Genomic DNA, 23,388 nt, shown 5'->3' with positions numbered 1-23,388 from the left:
TTTCAAACTATAAATCACATCTAGTATCTATTTACATAATACATGAATACAATATAAAATTGCCTTTGAAGACAATGTGTCCCTTTTGCTTGAGAAAACAAATACTGAACTCTATTCTGGAAAATGCAGTTCTGATAAACCCATAAAATATTGGGCCAATTGAAGCAGTCTTGTAAAGAAATCATTCAATTTGCTTCTGAGATGAGATTTTTCATTGGACCATAGCAAAATATGTCGGGAGGTTTCAGACCCTTTTTAAATGCATGGGTGTAATCCTGTTCCCACTGAGACCAAAATATCTATATGAACCTTACTTTCACTACTATTCGAACTCAGAACCCTTGGATTTAAGGTAATTCTAAGAAAGATATTAGATATACCATTGATAGTCCATGGTATATTATATTCAAAGCAAAGAAACAAGAACTGGGTCTGACAGGAAACCTATGGAATTCAGAGTTTTTCATGCTTCATTTTAAAAACTAGATCACTGTTTATTTCCGATTTTAGGGTCGGGACCTATATAACATACATGGATTCAGGCGAAGTTTTTGTGAATTTGGTGCAGTCTGCAAAGAGGACCTTTAAAATTACAATAAAATAAAAACGCAAATTGGGACAGTTCAAGGTATCCAACCTTAACTTAGCATTTAGATATTATTTTATTAGTTCTAGTTTTTTATTGAAGTTTCACCAAGTCAGGATGTCTATATTTACATATCAAAGGTAGTATATTTACATGATGTATAGCATAAACTTGTTTATTCAATGAATAGTAACATGCACAAAGAACGTTAAATCTACAAGGTGGAGAAGGTTTATTAAAACTTAATTTGTTATCCTGTCTTCCCTGCAAAATTAGCAAAATAAACTCATAATTCTATACATTTTATATAAATTTATATAGATAATTGGATGAGACTGAGTATGGCTTTGATTCTGAAATATTTCTTTTCGAAAATCATTATTATGAGTCACTGAGTGTTTATCGCTGATTTCACTGTCTTCTTTAATTCATAGGTCATGTTAATAACTGTTATTGATATAAATAACATTAACAGTAGCTTAATATAAAAAAATACTAATTGCCTGTCGGGTTTTCACACGTTAAAATCAATCATTATCATTAAAGTCACTCAAAACAGTCAACTTGATTAGCAGTCGTGTTTGTTGTGCGTCAAGCATGCAAGGTGTGTATTTACTTTAGTAACAAAAAAATGATCAAACGTCTAATGACAATCCGAGATACTTGATAACATTTATGCTGATTGAAACTCATAAATATTTATAACAAATATTTCAATATTTGTAATAATGCTTATGTTTTTAAAAACAAAATATTCATGTACCATATGAATAAAGTTATCTAATAAATACAAATACAAAACTATGTTTAGAGAATGTATTTTTTCACAAGGAAAGGTAACATCCCGAGTGGTAAACTATGTAACATTAATTATGTATACTAAAGTTTTTCAAATATTGGGCTTTCACCGGTGATCGATTGTCTTCACTGTTCTTGTAGCAATTACTGATTGTCGATTTCCACGAAAACGCGGCTGATATGCTATTAAACGTTGAGTCCACTTTCCAAATTGCCAGAATAATACAGCATGAAAAGCAACATATCAAAGTAACTGTGGGGAGTTGGACATTTTAAGGCGATTGATCCTTCAGTGTTAATGTCAGGATCGTCGAATCCATCAGTCTCGTTAAGACATAAACGCGGTAGAAACAATCATGAAGTTTCGATGATTTCCTTCGAGAAATGGTCTTTCTTGAAGGAAAGCATTCGCCTCTCAGATATCCGGCAGGTACCAGTATTGAACAGGGTTTACATTAAACCAGTTTAAACATTTCCTCAAATCCTGCAGCCAATACCATGACAGTTTATAACTGTACACATCGTCTCACAAGAAAAATAGACAGATGCTTTGAAATATATTCTATCGAAAATATGTGAAAACTAATGTTTTCCTACAATTATTAACAAGACTTATTATTTTATTTATGTTTTTTTGTTGTGATTTCGAGCTGATTTGTGAAGGTCAGGCACACGTTCGATTGTCTTGCAGCGATTCTCCATGACAGGTGCTCGGGGCACATGCCTATTCAACAGTCCAATGAAGAATTATACCTTTCCACAGAATGGTTAAAGCTGCTATTAAACAGAGAATACAAAAATATCTCACATGCTTGTATAGATGCTTTCAGCTGCTACATAAATCGAATTGTTCCACCACGAAGAGGACAAATGGAGGAACATACGCAGAACTTTCATACCATAGCACAAAAAGCAGATCATGAAGTAATTAATCCTTGATGCACTTTCGCTTCTCCAATATGATTATCGCACGTCATGGCTTTAGTTCATACATCTGCAGGAATGCCAGCCCTATGGAGTGAAGCGGAAACGGTAAAAATTCCATTAGATTACCGTTGAAAGTTAGTATTTTGACATTCATTGGGTTATCATTCTGTTAGTGTTAGTTGACCATTCTCATCCATTGATAAGTGTCTCAATATTTCCATGAAAGGTGTCATAGGAGATGAAAGAGCAGGCCCAACGCAAAAATAACTCAAAATTAAAGTTAGTAGCTGGTGATGTCATTTTACAGAATGCTTAAAGGGTGTAGAGTGTCTGTTATACACTGCAAAGGATTGTGAGTCGAAAATCATTAGAGAACAGTTTTGAAAATAAAAAGAACATAACAAAAGTCAAAACAAAAGAAGAAAGGGGAAATGTTAAATCAAAATAAAATAAAGATAATCACAAAACTGAATTACTTGTTGATTGCTCCGGCATTCTGATTGTGCTTTTCAACGTGACAGAGCGTTGTGTGTCGCGAGTGTTGTAGCCATTTCGCATTCTCACACCCTTCTTTTCGGCACAAGTCATCGTCGCGATCAGGTGATGTCTAAAGGAAGTGCTCATGGCGTAGAGTACCATGGGGTTTATGCACGATGCAATGTAGTAGAACACAGACCTAACCTTCTTCAGGTGTTTAAAAACAGGCGATCTAAATGAAGCAATATCCCTCACGAACATGAACCACAGATAGTAAACATAGTTCGGCAACCAGCACACAGTGAAGAGAAATGTGATCAACATGAGGTTGAATGCCACGCGGGACCGCGATCGGTCGCTGTTCGCTCGTGCCGCCGTCCTTTGCCCCAAGATCCGGCGCTTTCGCAGGAGCTCGCGGGTGCAGAACGCGTAGAACGTCGTCATGCAGAATACCGGCACTAGGTAGAGTAAAACAAGTTGCAAGACAAAATACGTCTGGAAGTCTCTACGAAGATACGGCATCGTGCAAGTGTTGCCGAAGAATCCTGGTATCGCAACATACATCGGATAGACGCCAAATAATAAGATGGATATCACCCAGATCACGACGCAAATTATGGCTGTGCTTCCACTCTCTCGAACGCTCTTGAGCGTAAATGGCTTGACGATCGCGCCGTATCTCTCCAAGCTTATTACTGTCAGGCTCAGTGCTGATACGGCAAAGGACACATAGTACACACCATGTTGGAATCTGCAGAACATCATGGATGACTTGTAGGTGTTGAGCTCCATTGAGATAGTCACAGGGATGCTGGCAACCAGGAAGATCAGATCCCCAACGGCCAGGTTCGCGAGGAGCAGGTTGGGTGCTGTCCGAAGCTCTCGAACTCGGGCCACTAAGAAGATCAGGCTGGCATTGGCTGGGACGCCAATGATCAATTCAACAAAGAGAACAACCATGTAAGCCACATTGGTTGTTGGTGTTGGGAACACCAAGTTGAAGGGAGCAGTGCCATTTTCGTCCCCCTCGTTTAGGCTCACGTTGAATGGCACATCTTCGGATGAAGTAGTCATGGTTGCCGAAAACCAGTTGGACCTGCAGAATAGATGCAATAAGAGAAACGGGTGAGAAACATTTGTGTCGATTGCAATCAGAATGTGATATTTGTCTCTCAACCTTTCGATTAATAAATAGACAGAGAATGAAAAAAAGTGATCTGAAATTTTAACGTGACGAGCAGACAATACATTTCACTCCACGTCACACCGATGCCCTTTTGATCACTTTGCTCCCTCGTTTTTTATCCATCAGATTTTTACCTTTGTCACTCATTTGCGGCCAGTGCCCCCTCAATAGCTTTAAAAAACGTCAATGATGGTTAAATCTACGTCACGCACCCATGGGGGTTTAGCCTGATTGCAAATGTACGCTTTTCAGCAACCACGAAAAAAGGTTGTTATGAAGGTCACTTGTTAAGAGCGTCCAAACCATTTGAAATGACGTAGTCTGCACATTTGTTTAAATAAATATATTTGAGAAAAATAACTTGTCGGTTTCTGCTAAACGCCACACTGCAACCATGCCAACATTAGTTGTGTGGATGGTGTTAAAATAACTCAAATCAAAGTCTTAATTACATTGGTTAACAAGTTGTTAACCAATGTAATTAAGACTTTGATTTGAGTTAATCAAGAAAGAATACTGTTGTATGTTATGTTAACACCGTCAAGAAAGTAAAGAAAGAAGTTACTGTTTTTTCGTACGGCGCAGTTCCCATTACAAGAGAATATATATAAATCAAGTTATGCCATGTGGCCAATTATGTTGCAAGACGAATTAAATGTTATTGGTGCATGGCCACTTGATTCCTTGAAAAAAGAACCATTGGAAGAAGCACGTTTTCGGAACACGATGTCCTTAATTACCTTAGTAATTTCTGGATTGATTTCTGGAGAGACATGGTAAAAAACCGGAAATGGGCTTATACGAACCGAATGAAAAGCATGGAAGCAATGTAACCAAGCCAGGAGAGTCAATGAATGGCAAAGTAAAATCCTCTTGTTTCTTTCAAATGGGATACGACGAAATTTAGACAAAAATCTATAGCGAACAGTCGATATAAGATCAGTTCAGACCCCTTGCTACTATATGATTTCGAATTGACATTGATGTATCTTTTAATCAAATCTTTTGCATATCAATATTTGTTTAACCCATTTCGGAAATATAAAAGAAATATTTTGACTAACTATGAAAGAAAACAAAAGCCCAGACGAAGATGCAACTAATGCCAAAGTTTTGTAGTGTTGAAACCTATGTGCAATATACGTAACCTGTCATTTGAAGAAGGTGTGTCTCCTGAAAGACTCAACGTAGATACAGTTGTTACAATTCAAAAGAAAGTTGGTGTCTTGATAATATAGACTGATTTCAGTTATTATAATTTTTGGAATGTGTGAACAATATATCAAGATCTTTTATAACAACAAATTATTTACTTTATTCTCGACAGTTTGGTTGTAGAGAAGGTAATACTTGACATATATGGCTCTCCTTCGATTTACTAGTAAGATATCAAACGTTTTGAGAATCAAGAAATTCTTATTTGACTTTACCTATACATTTTTAAGGTTTTCGATAGTATTATTCATAACATTTTATCTTAAAAACACTGAAAAATTTTGATAGTTATTTGAGTGACTGAAAACAATATGTATGGTGGCTCAGTGGTTAGAGAGCCCGCCTCATGAACGGGAGGTCGTGGGTTCGAACCCCGGCCGGACCTCTCTCTCTCCTGGCTGGAGTGACAAACGGCTCTTTTCAGAGCCACAAAATAATCAAGAAAGAATACTGTTCTTTGTTATGTTATCACCGTCAAGAAAGTAAAGAAAGAAGTTACTGTTTTTTCGTACGGCGCAGTTCCCATTACAAGAGAATATATATAAATCAAGTTATGCCATGTGGCCAATTATGTTGCAAGACGAATTAAATGTTATTGGTGCATGGCCACTTGATTCCTTGAAAAAAGAACCATTGGAAGAAGCACGTTTTCGGAACACGATGTCCTTAATTACCTTAGTAATTTCTAGATTGATTTCTGGAGAGACATGGTAAAAAACCGGAAATGGGCTTATACGAACCGAATGAAAAGCATGGAAGCAATGTAACCAAGCCAGGAGAGTCAATGAATGGCAAAGTAAAATCCTCTTGTTTCTTTAAGTATCCCGCCCTCTCTCACACTTATTTTAATATCTCCTCCTGTGCTTCCCTATTTTTTTCATTTGATAGAGGCATCACTCTCTCAGAGTGGTTACGCCATTTAGTTGTACAAGTTGATCAACAATATCTGATGTTATACAATGTTTACACTCCAAAGGGATTGAATCATTCCATAGGCTTCATGATGGGCTTCTGGCAGGTGTCATATAACATTATCTCATCTAATTTGATCATCTAGCTATTTGGCAGGCACGTCAGCTGGGATAACATTTTTTGTGAGATTTCAGATTTTATATGATTTCGTTGAAATCGTGATTTTGTAATACCATTTTGACCCACCACATCTACAATGTTCCTTATGATCGTGCTCAAAGGCATTTTCCTCAAAGAAACAACTTCTAATCATGTTGATTAAAAGAAAGATCGCCTTTGGGAAGCGGAAACACGTTGTGGGTTTTTTTTTTTGTGGATCGCTAAGTATCGAATAGCTTATTCTTCAAATGAAACCAGTAAGCTTCGTCGAACCATGACCTACATTTTGAAATTCCTATCAATATTTTTTCGTGACAGTTCTGTGAATAAGTCTTACTCGGTTGTTCGACTAAAGGTGGAGGGTAGTGAAGGGGTGTGGTTCTAACCGAGCAATTAGCGACAATTGTGTTTTTAAATGTTCATCAGTAAGATTGTAGCCGTAAAGGGTTCAGTTGTAGTTTATGATAGAGGATTAAGATTTAAGGAATGCCATATTGAATCTGAAACAGAGTATTCAACTTTCCACGAATTCAATGGATATCGAAATTAATAGTATCGACGGAAGGAATAATTTGATCTAATCCGGACAAATTGAATTCAGGTTTATGTTCTTCTATCTAATTCATCAATACTGTCATGCCGCGTAATACAAACTTTAAAGCAAAATGTCAAAGCCCGAGGCTATCAAAGAATCAATTATTGTCATGGATGGGGATCCATTGGGTTGACACGAGGATGACACTAGGAATAACAAGAAAATAAATCAAGATGTGATAAGGTAATCCGGACAAAAAAATTCAAAACATTGGGAAAAACAAGGATATGAAAAGGGAGAATTGTCCTTGTTAGAAATGAATCAGTGTGTAGAGAAAAGGAGTGTCCTGGGTTTGACACCTTTAATGAAAGATTTAATCTCTGGTCGTGAATAAATGATATCATAACGAGACAAATGTAATTTTGACTAAAAAGTAAATCGTAGTTTCCAAACCTAAATGCAAATATCATTATTTTTAAGTATTTGCCGTCACCTATGCCTGATAAGAGGAAGCGAACTGAATCACGGTAACCCTCGGATCTCTCCACCAGGTGGAAATGATTGGAACGTACATGTTGACCACTACATCGGGTTTTCCCCGGCTCTTACGCCGTTTTCATATTCACTGCCGAAAGAAAGCAAATTAAATTCGGTTAACGTCCGGACCAATAGATACGCATTCAAATTCAAGGTACCAACAGATTTTATTGACGATGAACGCTGTATTTTTTTGTGGAATCTCCTATATCATTTTACAAACGTTTGCCTAGTTAAGACTCAACTGAATAGGATATGCTCTTCAAATTCAACGCACCAACACACTTTATTGAAGATGAACGCTGTATTTTTTGTGGAATCTCCCATATTATTTCACCAATTTTTACCAAGAGAAATACATTTCCGCCATGCCGGTATTATGTTTTTCGTCGGGGCATGAAAGGGTCAGAGAGTGTTCATTTGATTATCGTGAGAAGCATAATTGAGACCAATATGAAATATGACAAAGAAATTTCAGTAGGACTGCCGTCATTTATCTGGAGTGACTGTCATTTTATTACTCGTCTCTAACTAAACTGTAGAGTTTCGAAGTTCTTAAAATTGACAAGCGGCTTTTTACTCACTCATTCCTCAAATGGGATGCGAAAATTACCCCCCCCCCTTTCTTCATTTTCTCTTTTCCGTTTTTGTTTACATAACCACGGAATGTACCCCCCCCCCCTCGCTCCCCATATACGTCACGGTTCTTTTGTACAACTTTCAAAGATTATTTAAAGGGAATGAAACCTTGATAGCAAAGTGATCTTAGAGGAAAGCAAAAAAATCATACAAGTAGACTGGAGAAAGTTTGAATGAAAAAATGGGAAAGTGATAAAGTTTTAAAATTTTGCAATCCCTATAGCTTTGGGCTCATTGAATTGGCTGGATCAGTAATATCTGTGTAATGTAGCTGCAGACAACTTTCCCATTTGTTCAAGCACACAACAACAAAATAAATCTTTCTGGAAATTACGACTAAGGGAGGTATACAGTGTAAAAGGTAGAAAGTAGTAGAAAGTAGAGTAGAAAGTGCAACAAGTCAATGAGAAATTCGAGTCTAATCATATTATAGAACATTGTGCATTTTAGTAATAAGAGCGAATTGAAACATGAAAATAATCAGTGAGGTCTATAAATTGGCAAATTGAAAATTAGTATAATATTTTCGGTTACAAACTGGCAATCGTTTGTTGACTATTGTAATGTCATTTTCACCGATTCATTTGATATATCTTTTTATTTTTCTAGACTATGAAAGAGTGGAATTGTCGCTAATTTAAAGGTCGTCTGTACTAGTTCAGCCAGAAGGGATTAGACCACCTAGCGAGGCCACCGACAGGTGGCTATCTCATCAACTAAGCTTTCAATTAACATAAGAAAAAGAGGATCATGGGGGACCAACAGGCACCGATTGGGGAAGTTTTCTATAAAGAGGGAGCAAGTAGCTACAAGTAGAACAGTGGGGCTTTAAATAGGAAAAGCTGATTAATTTCGTCCTTTAGCAAACTCTGGAATGATGTTGGTTGAGATACCACAATGTACGATCCGACTACCAGATTAACAACCGTAACCAATCATTAGATTGGGGGCTGTTTTTTTAAAAGAAATCGGTAAATGCCCCGGCTAAGATTGATTGACGCTAAAACCCTACACGAATGATGGAGTTGATTTGTCATATTATTATTATTTGTCATATTATTATTAGGCACATTAGACTGATTAATCTAACTAATTTGAGTCCCAAATTTAGTGGTCTTTTCAACTTCAAGTTAAATCATTGGTGAGTATGTTAAGGGAACCTATCTGTTTTCTCCAACTGTTAAAGATAAATTGGGTTCTCATGCGATTACACTCTAAGCCATGAGAAAGGTTGAGTATGTAGAACATAGGATTGGAGGTATACTATGAAGTTTTTTTAACCAACAAATTGAGAACAACAGGACCTACATTGATATGATATCCATAGGCGCGTAGGAGGAAAAACATAAATTTATGATGATTTTTGCACACGACAAACGGGAGTTATCTGCGAATACGTCACTGACCAAGTTGGTATTTGAGATTTGCATATAAAAGTGCTCTCATATTTTAAACATTCATAAGATTCATATCATTGGTCCGATATATTTCAAACTGTCGTCATTCTGTTTTATCTTTTTTTTTCTGCTTTCATATGATTGAACTTATTACAAGGGTTGTATTACACTTAAAAACACTATATTGAAGCGGGTGCCTGGCACCATATTGTTTGATATTTTAGTAAAAGATCCCTTTTCAATCATTCCCTAGGGGGCGGCAAATGGGGCGGAGGTATTGACTGTCCAGGCCATGACGTAACTAGATAGAAGGTAAGATTATCATGTCCAAAGGGGAAGAACTAGGTTGCAGGTAAGCTCTTAAATCAGAATCATTAATATGAACACAAGCAAGCTAGTATTTTATGTCATTACAATGAGAGTTCAACTTCGCCCTAGAAATATTCCACTCTTTAAAACAAAATCTGTTATCTTCGTATATTCTTTCCACAAAAGCATAATCATCATATAAAGGTCGTCCATTCGTCTCATATTTCTATAGAGAGTAAAATTAGACGCTGAAATCGAAAACATGTCTGATTGAATAGTACGGAAGTGCAACAGACGATTTTCTTTTTGATAGATGAGCCCTCCCTCCGATGCCGTAAGAGGCTTCACGAAACAGCCCTAGAGTAATAACTTCGCCGTCATTAATACTACCGTACACTATTTATGACCATTTACTGTCGGCCATAGGTACCAAGAGTATACCAAGAGCAATGTATGTAAAGACCGCGTCACTTTATAATGCTTCGAAGAAAGGATGTGCTGGAAATATATAGGCCTACTGGGTGTGAAAATTACCACCCCTTTGAATCTTTAATAGCTTATGAGGTTTTTAAGATTCTGGTTGGCTTTTATCGTGTTTTTTTGCGGGGTGGGGCGCTTTTCTTAATCATTTAAATCTTGAATAAGTTACTTTGATAAGAGCCGTTGCAATACTGCAAAGATAATAATTGATTCTTGTTGAACTAAAATAAAAGAAAATGTGAATGTGTATTTTTTACTGTTCTTTGCGTGTGTGTGATTTGTGGAGTGTTTGGGTGTGCGTGAGCGTGCATATGGGTGGGTGCGTGTGAAAATAGGTGTTTATTATCAAATGAATTAACCAGCACAGTGCCCATGTCATTCGACTGGTCCTGGCAATACACAGTTTTATACACGCACCAACCCACCTACCCACAGACATTCTTACACCCACACGCACACACACGCATCGACCAGCGCTTTCAAATCAATTTGATTTAAACATGCAAATGTTTTTCCTTTTCATGAGAACTTTTCCTTTCATATACTATCACGATGTATGCATGTCCTCGATAATTTCCTTCCTGTTTCTTCCCTCGGGATGGAATACAGGATGTAACGGGTTCCTAAATTAATAACACCAATCTATTATTTCGATTATATTACCAAATGGGATACGACGAAATTTAGACAAAAATCTATAGCGAACAGTCGATATAAGATCAGTTTAGACCCCTTGCTACTATATGATTTCGAATTGACATTGATGTACCTTTTAATCAAATCTTTTGCATATCAATATTTGTTTAACCCATTTCGGAAATATAAAAGAAATATTTTGACTAACTATGAAAGAAAACAAAAGCCCAGACGAAGATGCAACTAATGCCAAAGTTTTGTAGTCTTGAAACCTATGTGCAATATACGTAACCTGTCATTTGAAGAAGGTGTGTCTCCTGAAAGACTCAACGTAGATAAAGTTGTTACAATTCAAAAGAAAGTTGGTGTCTTGATAATATATACTGATTTCAGTTATTATAATTTTTGGAATGTGTGAACAATATATCAAGATCTTTTATAACAACAAATTATTTACTTTATTCTCGACAGTTTGGTTGTAGAGAAGGTAATACTCGACATATATGGCTCTCCTTCGATTTACTAGTAAGATATCAAACGTTTTTGAGAATCAAGAAATTCTTATTTGACTTTACCTATACATTTTTAAGGTTTTCGATAGTATTATTCATAACATTTTATCTTAAAAACACTGAAAAAGTTTGATAATTATTTGAGTGACTGAAAACAATATGTATGGTGGCTCAGTGGTTAGAGCGCCCGCCTCATGAACGGGAGGTCGTGGGTTCGAACCCCGGCCGAGTCATACCAAAGACTTATAACAATGGGACCTTCTGCCTTCTAGCTAGGCGCTCAGCATATTAGATTGGAGAAGGGTAGTAATAACATTATGTTATGCAGGGCCCGCTGGAAGAACAGTTTCATTACTGAAGTGGCTACCCTGGGTAAATAAACGTTATTATTATTATTATTATTATTATTATTATTATTTAAAAAAATATATAAATCAAACATGAGTGATACATATTTAGGAGTGCCCCAATGATCGGTATTGGGACTGCTGATGATCCTTCTTTTCATTAATGATTAGCAATATGTTAGTCAAAGACAATTTTACTATTATATTTGAATATGATACAGATATCACTGGAATGCATCAAGCAATAAATAAAGAATTTAAAGCATCTCTAAAGTGTTAGGAGCTCAACAAATTTGAAATGTATAATAATATAAAAGAGGATGTCCTTAAGCAAAAACTTCTGCAAGGATTTTCCAAAAAAATGTGTTTGAAGACGAGTATTGATGACAGAAAACTAAATTGAGGTTTTCTGCATACAACAATAAACCCAAATATGGTTCATGGCTACTGTCATCAACAATTTAAAAGAAACTCTTAATTAATGACATTATCTAGATTGCAGAATGTACAAACATTCACACAATTACGAAAGAGATGTGATGTCTGATCTATTGTTCATTACAAAAGGTAGATTTTGTTCAATTTATAGTTTATCGCCGACTTCGAAAATGCCCTTTTAAGACATTGATACATTCAATGTACTTCTAATAACACGTTTCCAGAAAAATAGAAATAATAAAACTATTTGAAACAAGACACATTTAAAAACCTGACAAAGATCGTGATGACGGAAGTGCTGTCCAAACATTCGATACAATACTATTAAGACTGACCGATCACGTATATCAATTCTTTACCAAACTCATCGCTTAGATTATAAAGAAACTAGCACTGTGCCGCCAAACAATATAACCGATGTAGAGATGGAAGGAATATGGCATTCTAGTGCGCCTATTCCATAATTCTATTGGATGCTAAACGGGTTATAAATTCAAGGAGCAAGGCTGTGATGGATTGAAAGATTCTCTCGCGCGTGACTCGTTCTAGCCGAATGCAAAATCATTTCTAGGATCCTTTCATAATTGTCTATTTCAACTTTGCTTCTTCAAATTAGCAGTTATTTAATGACTAATCAAAATGTATTATAAATGAACCAATGTGAATCTAATGTAGAAAATACAACCGATATTGCCAATTTGTACACGAAAGAAGAGGTGACGAATTCCACTCCGCATAGCAGATCTAGAGATTTTCATTCTTAAGTCAATTAAATCGTTCGTATGTAATACCTCATTCAAATCGACGAGACTACATGACGACAGACAGAGTTAAAAGTAACAACTCCACAAAAGGTAAAGTATCTATCAGTTTGGCAGTGTATTTTAGGTATGAACGGCACAAATTACTGCAACAGAAATGGCCTTTATCCTAACAAAACTAAAATTGGGATGTTTTTGCTTTATGTAATATCGTACAAATATATGTATATAAGTCAGAACATTCTGGATACGGACGATAACAAATCATCCCTAAAATATAGTGACGTTTTATTCTTATACTCTGAATAACAAATCACACAAGAGTAGAAAGTGCAACAAATCAATGAGAAATTCGAGTCTAATCATATTATAGAACATTGTGCAGTTTAGTAATAAGAGCGAATTGAAACATGAAAATAATCAGTGAGGTCTATAAATTGGCAAATTGAAAATTATTATAATATTTTCGGTTTCAAACTGGCAATCGTTTGTTGACTATTGTAATGTCATTTTCACCGATTCATTTGATATATCTTTTTATTTTTCTTGACTATGAAAGAGTGGAATTGTCGCTAATTTAAAGGTCGTCTGTACTAGTTCAGCCAGAAGGGATTAGACCACCTAGCGAGGTCACTGACAGGTGGCTATCTCATCAACTAAGCTTTCAATTAACATAAGAAAAAGAGGATCATGGGGGACCAACAGGCACCGATTGGGGAAGTTTTCTATAAAGAGGGAGCAAGTAGCTACAAGTAGAACAGTGGGGCTTTAAATAGGAAAAGCTGATTAATTCGTCCTTTAGCAAACTCTGGAATGATGTTGGTTGAGAGATACCACAATGTACGATCCGACTACCAGATTAACAACCGTAACCAATCATTAGATTGGGGGCTGTTTTTTTTAAAGAAATCGGTAAACGCCCCGGCTAAGATTGATGGACGCTAAAACCCTACACGAATGATGGAGTTGATTAGGCCCATTAGACTGATTAATCTAACTAATTTGAGTCCCAAATTTAGTGTTTTTTTCAACTTCAAGTTAAATCATTGGTGAGTATGTTAAGGGAACCTATCTGTTTCCTCCAACTGATAAATTGGGTTCTCATGCGATTACACTCTAAGCCATGAGAAAGGTTGAGTATGTAGAACATAGGATTGGAGGTATACTATGAAGTTTTTTTAACGATCAAATTGAGAACAAATAATAAAATTTCGCCGAAGATCACATGCATCGCTGAACACATGGATGGGTATATGGACTACACACAAATGTGGCATAATTCCATGGTCCAAAAATTTGTTTTCTTATCAAACCTTCTCTTGATAATAAGTGGTTGGGTAATCTACCATGTGTTAAACCACGTTTATGCGATCGTAGAATTTTCCTTTATCACCGCAATTTGGGATTTCGGCCCCAAAATGTCAATCAACTAAGGGCGCGTTCATGCTTGATTTTGACGGCCAGAATCAGGCATCTGTTACGCGTTTAGTTTAAAACACGCTTGCGTTCATGCTCACTTTTGTAGAATCACCGAAAAACGCCGATCGTAAACTCACAAAAAGATGCGTTTACAATTTGTAAACGCGTTTAAATGGGGTCAACGCACTGACCTCTAGTGGGTCTACGTAGCATGCGCACACAGGTTTGCGAATCCAGCTGAAGGCCACCCAAGGAGAATTGCCTGGAGAAGTAAGCATGAACACTACATCGTGGAACTGCGATCACGATGAGCGTTTACGATGAGCGTTTCAGATCGCTCATTCTGCCTTCAAAATTTAAGCATGAACGCAGCCTAAGATTTGAAAAGCATTTTGGGGGTGAAGAATTCATCCTTTGAAACGTGGTTTGTCGACTAAACGATTAAATCAGGAGAAGAAACTTGGGAACTTGTCTCCTGAGAGAGGCCGTGAAAACAAAATTTGATCCTATGTGTTTCATTTGCTGTTCATGCAATGTTACATTGCCTCCCTCAAGAGACACTCTGGCTAAACGCGTGACTGGAAAGAATAAATATATGACTGTCATGACTGCTGAAGCACAATATTTAGAGACTAGGTGATCGGGCAACAAGTCATGTAGCATATTCACCTTCAAGAACCTGTTCATGTTTTATTTCTGAAAGACGTACATTTCAATAAGTCAACGTATAATAAGTGTGAATAGGGGTACATAATCCCGATGGAAATATACACGAGCGAGTGATACAACAAAACTACCTTTATAAAGAGTCGTATTCTAGGTCGGTGACTTCTGGAAAGATTTAGATGTTACGTCCGCCGTAATTTAGAAAACAAACATGGACATAAGATAAGTGCCTATTAAAGATCTACAAGTAAAGGTGACATTTTTTTCTTAAAGAAGATCTTTACATCGGGTAAGTTATGTCCGCATTCGTTTAAAAGAATACGATGTGCGTCAAGAGCATTCACACAGTTGAGGTTTTTTAAATGGTTCAATTTCTAACAAATTTCCTATAGTCTACACTGCACAAGGTATAGACAATGCTATCATCGAAATCGTGTCCTGGCATTAAATAATTCTAGCAACTTCGCAAACAAATACTAATGTTAACCTAATACATGTTCATGCTCTTCCCTTTTCGGACATTCTTTCAGGATGTGTCTCTGCCTGAAGCCCCTTTCACACCGGATCTGCGTAGAGTTGCGTAGTGTTGCGTACCGACTACGCCGAAGTTAAGCTGCGTACTCATGAATAAATTGATGCTTCGGCGTAGTCCCTGCGTAGGTTATGCGTAGGCTTGCGTACGATCGGCGTATAGTTACGTACCCTGTGCGTAGGCACCGCGTACCTTCGGCGTAGGCAATTGGCGTAGGGTTACGTACGGTTGCGTAGGCCTGGCGTAGGGTTGCTTACGGTTGCGTAGGCCTGGCGTATGGTTGCTTACGGTTGCGTACGGTTGCTTACTGTGGGAGAAAATGCCATGTAAATATGCAATAGACGCTCGTAGGAGCCGCGAGTATAGCCATTGGCGCTTTATAAACATATATAATTAAAAAAATATGTTAAAAAGACAGTTCAATTTATTGTATAAATGAACTGTGCAGTGTACAAAGAATTGTACATGTTATTACATGTGAACATAACTTGATCTTAGTATAATAATAACATTCTGACAAACTGTGACATCCAAGGGGCAGTGTGTCTCTTTTGCATGCGTGAAATAGGGCTGAAACGCCAATTTGCGTAAAATAGTGAGTGCAGAAAATAACATTTATAAACCTGCCATAAGTTTTAATAGTAAAAAGTGGCATTTCGTACACGTTTTTGACCGTTAAATTTTCAGTTTTTGTTCAGGTATTAGCAACTGCTGAGGTTATTTTGCAGTAATGTTAATTTGTTCAAGATTTTATTTTCCAAAAAATGCAGACATTTTTGTTGATGTACTACATTATTGTACTATGTATCATTCAAAAGGGTAATATATGAACTTTCTTTTGATGAACATTGCAAGGTCACGTGATGTGATTTGATACCTCAAAACGCCAACAAAAGAGAGCGCTTATTTTGATTTGTGAATAAATTTGGACAGAAGTCTGATATTTGTTGACCATATCCCTTTTCTTCACTCATTTGTAAAATATCATTCCATAACAGTTTCCTGAAAGTTTGAAGACGATATCTGTTGTCCTTGGTCCGTAGCGTATTTGTGTGTGACAATGTAATGATATAAATGTTAGTCATTTATTAAGTTTAAAGAAATACTTCTGACATAAACACTTACTCTCTCTCACTAACAGAGTGAGAAAAAATTATTTCTTTGCTCATTTCAATTAAACAAAATTATATTACAAACATACAAACAGGACCATAAAAGTACACACAAGCAAACAAACCAGCACAAATAGATACAGATTTCCACAAAACATAATAAAATTTTCGCATGAGGCATCAGATTATGAATCTTATCTCTGTTTATTATATCAACAGCCTGAGATGTCAATTATCACAATTTGAATAAACCATAACAAAACAAAACATGTCAGTCTGAAATACCTTGTAATAGTACAAACAGAATAACAAGCAAGAATGATCAATGATCAATACCTGCCAAGTTTACATCCAGGTATATACCAACAAAAATCTTTAAACCATACGTTTTTAATGCTTCGTCGGACTGGCGTAGGGTAGCGTATTGTTGCGTAGGCTTGGCGTACATTTGCGTAGGCTTGGCGTACAGTTGCGTAGGCTTGGCGTACAGTTGCGTAGTAAAGTCTACGCCGAAGGTACGCGAAAAAAATTAAACATGTTTATTTTTTTGCGTTCATCTCGCGTACCCATTCGCGTCCCTCCGCGTACAGCTGCGTAGGGTTGCGTACGATCGGCGTAGTCGCTACGCAACTCTACGCAACTCTACGCAACTCTACGCAAGGCCCGGTGTGAAAGCCCCTTGAGAGACAAAGAAAGCTACGGAATAAAAAAATATCAACGTCATATCCGAAATATCTTTGTAAATTTACATTTCATTCAGTTCAATTATCACATTTTCTCCACAGTCAAGTAGGTATTTCATTCGTTTTCTGTCCAGTTATATATCTGATTCAGATTTCGAATGCAACCCAAATAGTCCAAATTGGTTAATATAAATTTTGTCCTCTGTGTGCTACAAACAACATGAAAATCAACAGACAATATAGTACGAGGTTTTCGAACCAAATTTCCACCTTACGAATTGGCGATACGTTATCACCAACCTCGATTACAGGTTAAAAAATAGGTTTTTAAGCTTCTAGTTGATAGCTGACCTTTAAGATATCCCAAAAGGAGGTGTTCGTTTTAGGTGTCCGTTTTAGGTGGTTTGGGAAGGACCAAAGCTACTATTTTGCAATGAATTAATTCCGCAAACACGCCATACGTCATCAAATGCATTAAAGCACTCCTCATGTTACCGAAGGTAGGTGGTATGAATTCGAAACTTTCTTCTATCCAAAGGCGCAGCTGTAAAACTGTATAACTCAAATAATGACATATTTATTGAACATTTAATTAATGTCTGACATGAATTTCTCTTACTCGCCTGTGGCTTTCATCAGAAACATACCCGTTATATTAAAATAATTGGAATGTATCGAACATAATATCGCTAGTGACATTCATTGAGAGACAAACGAATGTCGCTAGCGATATTAGTTTCGATACGTTATCCGCAATGAGTAACATATTTAGCATAATTGGAATATACGTTAGAAAACCCGTCAAAAGCTGTACTCGTATATTGATCAATGTATCTATGATTGCGGAGGTATTCATACCACTGTATGAATAAATGTCAAATCATTCGTAACTACAAATCAATAGCGATTTCTCTCCAAAAAATCATTCACCACTTGTCACTACGATTTTCCTGAAAACTGTCAGGTATTTTTTTTGTTTTTGCTTAGATAACTTTTGTTCAGTCTTGTTCTGTATTTGAGATAAGCCGATAAACAATTCCTTCGATTTGAGGCATAATGTAATCCTACGTCGTAACGTTACTGTAACGGCGTATCTATACTGACCACCTGGTCAATGCACCAAGGATTCGAAAAAGTAGCCATAGAAATCCCTGCACTCCCCCGCAAAAATCAAATTATTGATTGAAATATATCATACAATTCCCTTGGATAAAGCCTCGGCCATTCCATCGAGTCAGATACCAAACGGACAAGGGTCCTCTTTCATAAAACTTGTGATCAATAACAACAAATGCTAAATTTCTATAACAAATACGTTCGTGGTCGATCAAATGCCTTGATCTCAGTAGCTCAAAAAGTTATGATCTGTAATTGTTATTATCTTATAACATTTTTTGTGAAACAGGGACCAGATCAACAAGAATTTGCGTTACCCCTATTAATGGCCAAGAATCGGCCGGTCTGGAGTGCGTTTGTAGTTGGTTTGGGACTGTGTCTGAGGTGTTAGACAAAATGGAAGAAATATCAACAAGATACTCTTGGGGTGAATACAAGAAGAAAAAGACAATGAAGTAAACGAAAAAATCGAAGGTTACCTGAGATTATTTTAACGTCAACCATTACAAGAATAATGCTTTTCCTGTAGAGGTTGGGCGTTTGTGCATCACGCTTTTTTCGATTTACTATCGCAAATACACTTGAAAATGTTTCGCGAAAAAATCAAACTAGCGTCCTTATTACAAGCCCAATAGATCTGATATTGCCTATATGTTTTGTGATGATCATATCGTATTGAAGCATCGTCGATGCTCTTAAGTCGAGCAAGTGGATAAATTCAACTTGAAATATACCTTTATCACTTTTAAACTGAGCAAGTGGATACTTTCCACTTGATATTTCAACAAAAAAAGTTTTAAGGTATATACAAGTGTGATTGTGCAATTATTAGATTCCATTAATCCATTAATTGGTAGATTTATGTAATTTTATTTCGTGTTCTCTCTAGTCGAAGTCATACAGGCAACGATAACGCATAAACACGTGCAATGTTTGCCGTTTTCTCTCTTTTTTCATTGACTTTAAACACCATTATCGCTGAAGGACCTGCAGGTTGTATGTTCTTGTACTATGGATGCCTTCAAAATAGGTTTTAGTAGGTGTTGAGGGTATCGGATGTTTGTTAAAGACCCCTGTCATGAGCACTGCGCTTCCTCAAGGGTGTATTCCTTTCGACATCAATTTCAAATTATTCACTAATGACTTTCAAGAAGTCTGCCAGGACATTCACGCAGAAACGAGTAATACATTATAGAACAAACATTATTAAACAAATATTGGGGTGACTGAGTTACTTCAAGGCTCAATGAAAGAAAACGTAGAGACTCGATTGACTATAGGAAATAGAGCAAAATGACGTTATTTGACTTTCGACTTACAAACATAACACAAGCATTAAAATTGTTCTCAAGAACAAATATCTCTGGATAACAATTGGTAAAAATTGGTAAATAGCATAAGGATGTATCAGCCAAGGGCCATTTAAGCTCCGTTATCAAAGAGTTTTAGCATCGCAACAAGTTGAATAGCTAAATTCTCAAATTCTTTCTCACTAGCCACCTTTCTCTACTTAAAGTGTGATCCTTTGTTTATGTAGTCGCTTGTCGAAAAAACTTTTTCTTCATATCAGTTAGTACCCATAATCAATTTGAGAATTGTTTTATCATCCCATTCAGAAAGGGGGTTTGTAAAAGGCCTTAGTGACTAAATAGCTTTCGCATTTAATTCAGAAAAACTCATGGTATTTTTTTATTATTGGTACTCTTTTCTTTATAAACAATAATGTACTGTTACAGTATTGGACCTCAAAAAAAAAGCCGTTGGAAATACCCTTGTATGTCAAGAATATTTGATTAACAGTACTTTTCAACCATTGCGTTGTCATTTAAATTATTTAACGCTTACGTTTCCCTTTTTACAATTCCAGATAAATAACTATAATTCTAAAAGACAGGTATGGGCACATTGTGGACAAAGTCCTGGTTTATCTGCTAATATTCCATTCTGGTTTATATGTCTCTCTGAAAAGTTATTGACAATTCCACAAAAATAGAAATAACTATTGTTCTGTCTACATGCTGACGCATTTTATATTTTTCATATGTTAGCAACCTTTAATCAAAAGCTATTGACTCCTTGCCCAAAATGTGTGGAATCTCATGGATGATGATGATGAGAGGGAAGTGATCACTTCGGTTTGCAAACGCCAACTGCCTCGGTTGGGCACTCCCAAAGGGGTAGTATCACTTTCTTTCTAAAGAAATCAGACTTCTTCCAGATCCTCAATCAGAAATGTGAAACCACATGTGCTAAATTAGAATTACAAATAGATTCTACGAATGTCGTTGTTGATTAGTGACTACTTGAAACTTGAAAAAAAAATGTATTTTCTATTTAACACTTTATATTGCCGTGTGACTGTTCGGGTGTTTATCAAAGAAATTACACAATTTGTCTTTTTTGGATTTTATAAATACGAACAGAAATTTTATCCAGCCAAATTAGTGAAATTAAATACTGCGTTTAAATTTTTTGTGGAAAGAAAACTAAAAAAATAAGAAAACGAAATCGCCCTTAGGGCCTCTTCAGTTAAAGGTACTACATGTATGTCCCATTTGCAGGCCAAAAAATGAAAAAGTTAAATTCCAACTGCATTTGAAAGATAATACTAATTTAGAACTTCCCTAAAAAGGTGGGGCTTGAAAATGTCTTCAAGTGGGAAAATAACGACTATTAGTTGTCAAATCGACTATAGGGCTGTAGAGCCCAAAAGTAATAGTCTTGATTTTCAGACAATTGTACCAAATGGTCATACGTTTTATGATGCGCAAAGATTCAATCAGTTTAATCTTGGCCATCACAAGAAGTGGGTTATTGATGTAGACAAATGCTCATGTACCCTTTACAACTCTTTTCATGTATGTTATTACCAAAGAAGAAAAAGGCCAGTCAGTCACTCAATAGTGTCTGACAGTGAAGTCTAGCAAGAAATCGGGTTTCCTTGCATAATTTGAATGTGAGGAATATGAGGAACAGATAGGACATACATGTTATTCATAATTCCTGCAAAGTTCTACAGAATTTGAGGTTGGCTGCAAAAGGGACATAGTACCTTTAATTGACATGTTTTAGGGAGCCGTAATTTGTACCTTGGGTGTAATGTCGCACAATCAACCGAACAAACGGAGTACTCTATTTTCTATCAGGAAGGCTATTGACACGCTCCCCACGAATATATGGTGTCCCCAAGGTTCCCTTACTATAATAGCCCGCTTTCAGTTCTTAGGACTATGTAAGGGGGATGTTAACTCTGATTTGAAAGGAACTTATATAAAGATGGACACGTTGCTTTGTCCATAAATATATCCTTCTGGCCAAGAACTATAACTACATGTACGTTATGGTATAATTCAAGAGAATTCTATGAAAAGGGGGACAAACCCCGCGGGGCAATACGAATTGTGCAGTTTACCCAGAACGATATCCCAGTTTTCTCAAGGCAATCATATTTACTTCAATGTTGTTTTCCCCACCATCTAAAGCACCGCATGGGGTTGTGCGAGTGTGGGAGAGGGTGATATTATGAGCGTGGTTAACAATTTTGACGGGTCTCTTATAGAGATGACAACAAACTTGCAAAGATTTAGTTTAACCACTAATACAGATTGCTCGTTACAGTAAAATCCATGAACTCTTGATCTCTAAAGTATCAAGTAACCTTCACATGACTGGGCCGATTTATGCAAGAGTAGTTTCATTGAAAACACCCCTTGCTTCATAAAGCCGTTTATTTCAGGGGTAATGATATAACTTTTACTTTAAAAATAGTTTTACGATTATTATCATTAGGAATTTTGAATGTATTTTATCTAGTAAAAAATATCAAATATAGTGCAATGGAATTTTCTTCTTTCTTTTTAACACCGCTATATTCATAAATTCTGATATAATCTGGGTGTGATGATACAGCTTATCCTCACACACAACTTTTACGATGTCTATTAAATGTATATAATCTACATCTAAAAAATATCAAATTACGTGCAAAAGGATGTCAAGAGGTTCGCACACCCTGTCATTTTGAAGTTACAGTTATGCACACACAACCAATACAGGCAATACAATCATGGCCATCATAGGCGGGGGAGAAGGTCTAGGGAGATGCGGCTCCCCCCACCCCCCCCCCCCCCCTCTTCCCAGCCATTATCTTAAATTGCCAATGTTTGGGCAAACCCCATCTTAAACTCGGGCAGTGAAGTGGTTTGTTTGTATGTGGAGTATTTTGATATTAACGAAATGACATTTCCATGACGTCCTCGAATGTTGAAGAGAGTTAACCATCAGGTGAGAGACGTCAGCCCCCCCCCCCCCCCTCCCAGATCCGCCGGCAAAGTTAAGGCTTAAGCAGATGTACGCCTATTATTATTAAACAGTTTTTTGTTTAGCCCTCAATTGTCCAACCCCCCCCCCCCCCGCGCTCTAATAACAATATCGATATAATAGAATTCATCTACGCCAGCTATAGCCTCAAGGTTCTAAATTACCACATAGGCCCCTATATATTATCCGATTCTAAGCATTTACTTGAAAGGATCAAACAAATGTTTACTTTCTGGCAATTGAAAATGTGACGGAACGCATAAAGACATGAAACTTACTCGTCTAATGGCTGTTTAAGATGCATCTACAAAAGAGACCTCAAACAAGATGCAACAGTGCGTTTAAATGAATCCAGTAGCCGAGTGTTTATTCAATGCGGGGCACCACTCCGACGACAGTACTCGCTTTTCAGGAACTACTATCCAGTTTCATCCCGCTCACGTTCCTCACTAACTACACGCCGGTGGCCTTCCGATCGCGGCCGTGTCTTGGCTCGTTATGAGAAAACAGGGCGAAACAGAGAATGTCAGCGCTGAAAAAAAAGCGCTCGTATGCATAGTCCGTTGGTTGAGTTGCCAACAATGCTGGTTCAATGTCCGTGCGCTTGCGAACAGGTGCGTGCAACAGGTTACTGATTGATTTCGCGAGGTGGAGTCGAACGCTCGAAGTCTATCTTACAAGATTGAAAA

General features: G+C 36.9%; 1 protein-coding gene across 1 annotated transcript; it reads right to left on the bottom strand.

Moving 5' to 3' along the window:
• Window positions 1-859: 859 nt before the first annotated feature.
• LOC578807 (phe13-bombesin receptor) lies at window positions 860-23,175 on the bottom strand. Its single transcript, XM_011670946.2, has 3 exons — window positions 22,978-23,175; window positions 2,788-3,884; window positions 860-2,395 (listed from the first exon to the last, which is right to left on the bottom strand). The coding sequence occupies exons 1-3, from the start codon at window positions 23,001-23,003 to the stop codon at window positions 2,358-2,360; spliced, it is 1,161 nt and encodes a 386-aa protein (XP_011669248.2). The 5' UTR covers window positions 23,004-23,175; the 3' UTR covers window positions 860-2,357.
• Window positions 23,176-23,388: the final 213 nt, after the last annotated feature.

Source organism: Strongylocentrotus purpuratus, unplaced genomic scaffold (genome assembly GCF_000002235.5).
Source record: "Strongylocentrotus purpuratus isolate Spur 01 unplaced genomic scaffold, Spur_5.0 spur5_scaffold_9, whole genome shotgun sequence".
NCBI classification, from domain to species: Eukaryota; Metazoa; Echinodermata; class Echinoidea; order Camarodonta; family Strongylocentrotidae; genus Strongylocentrotus; species Strongylocentrotus purpuratus.
The sequence above is the reverse complement of the archived record's forward strand: the minus strand, read 5'-3'. Positions and strand labels throughout refer to the sequence as shown.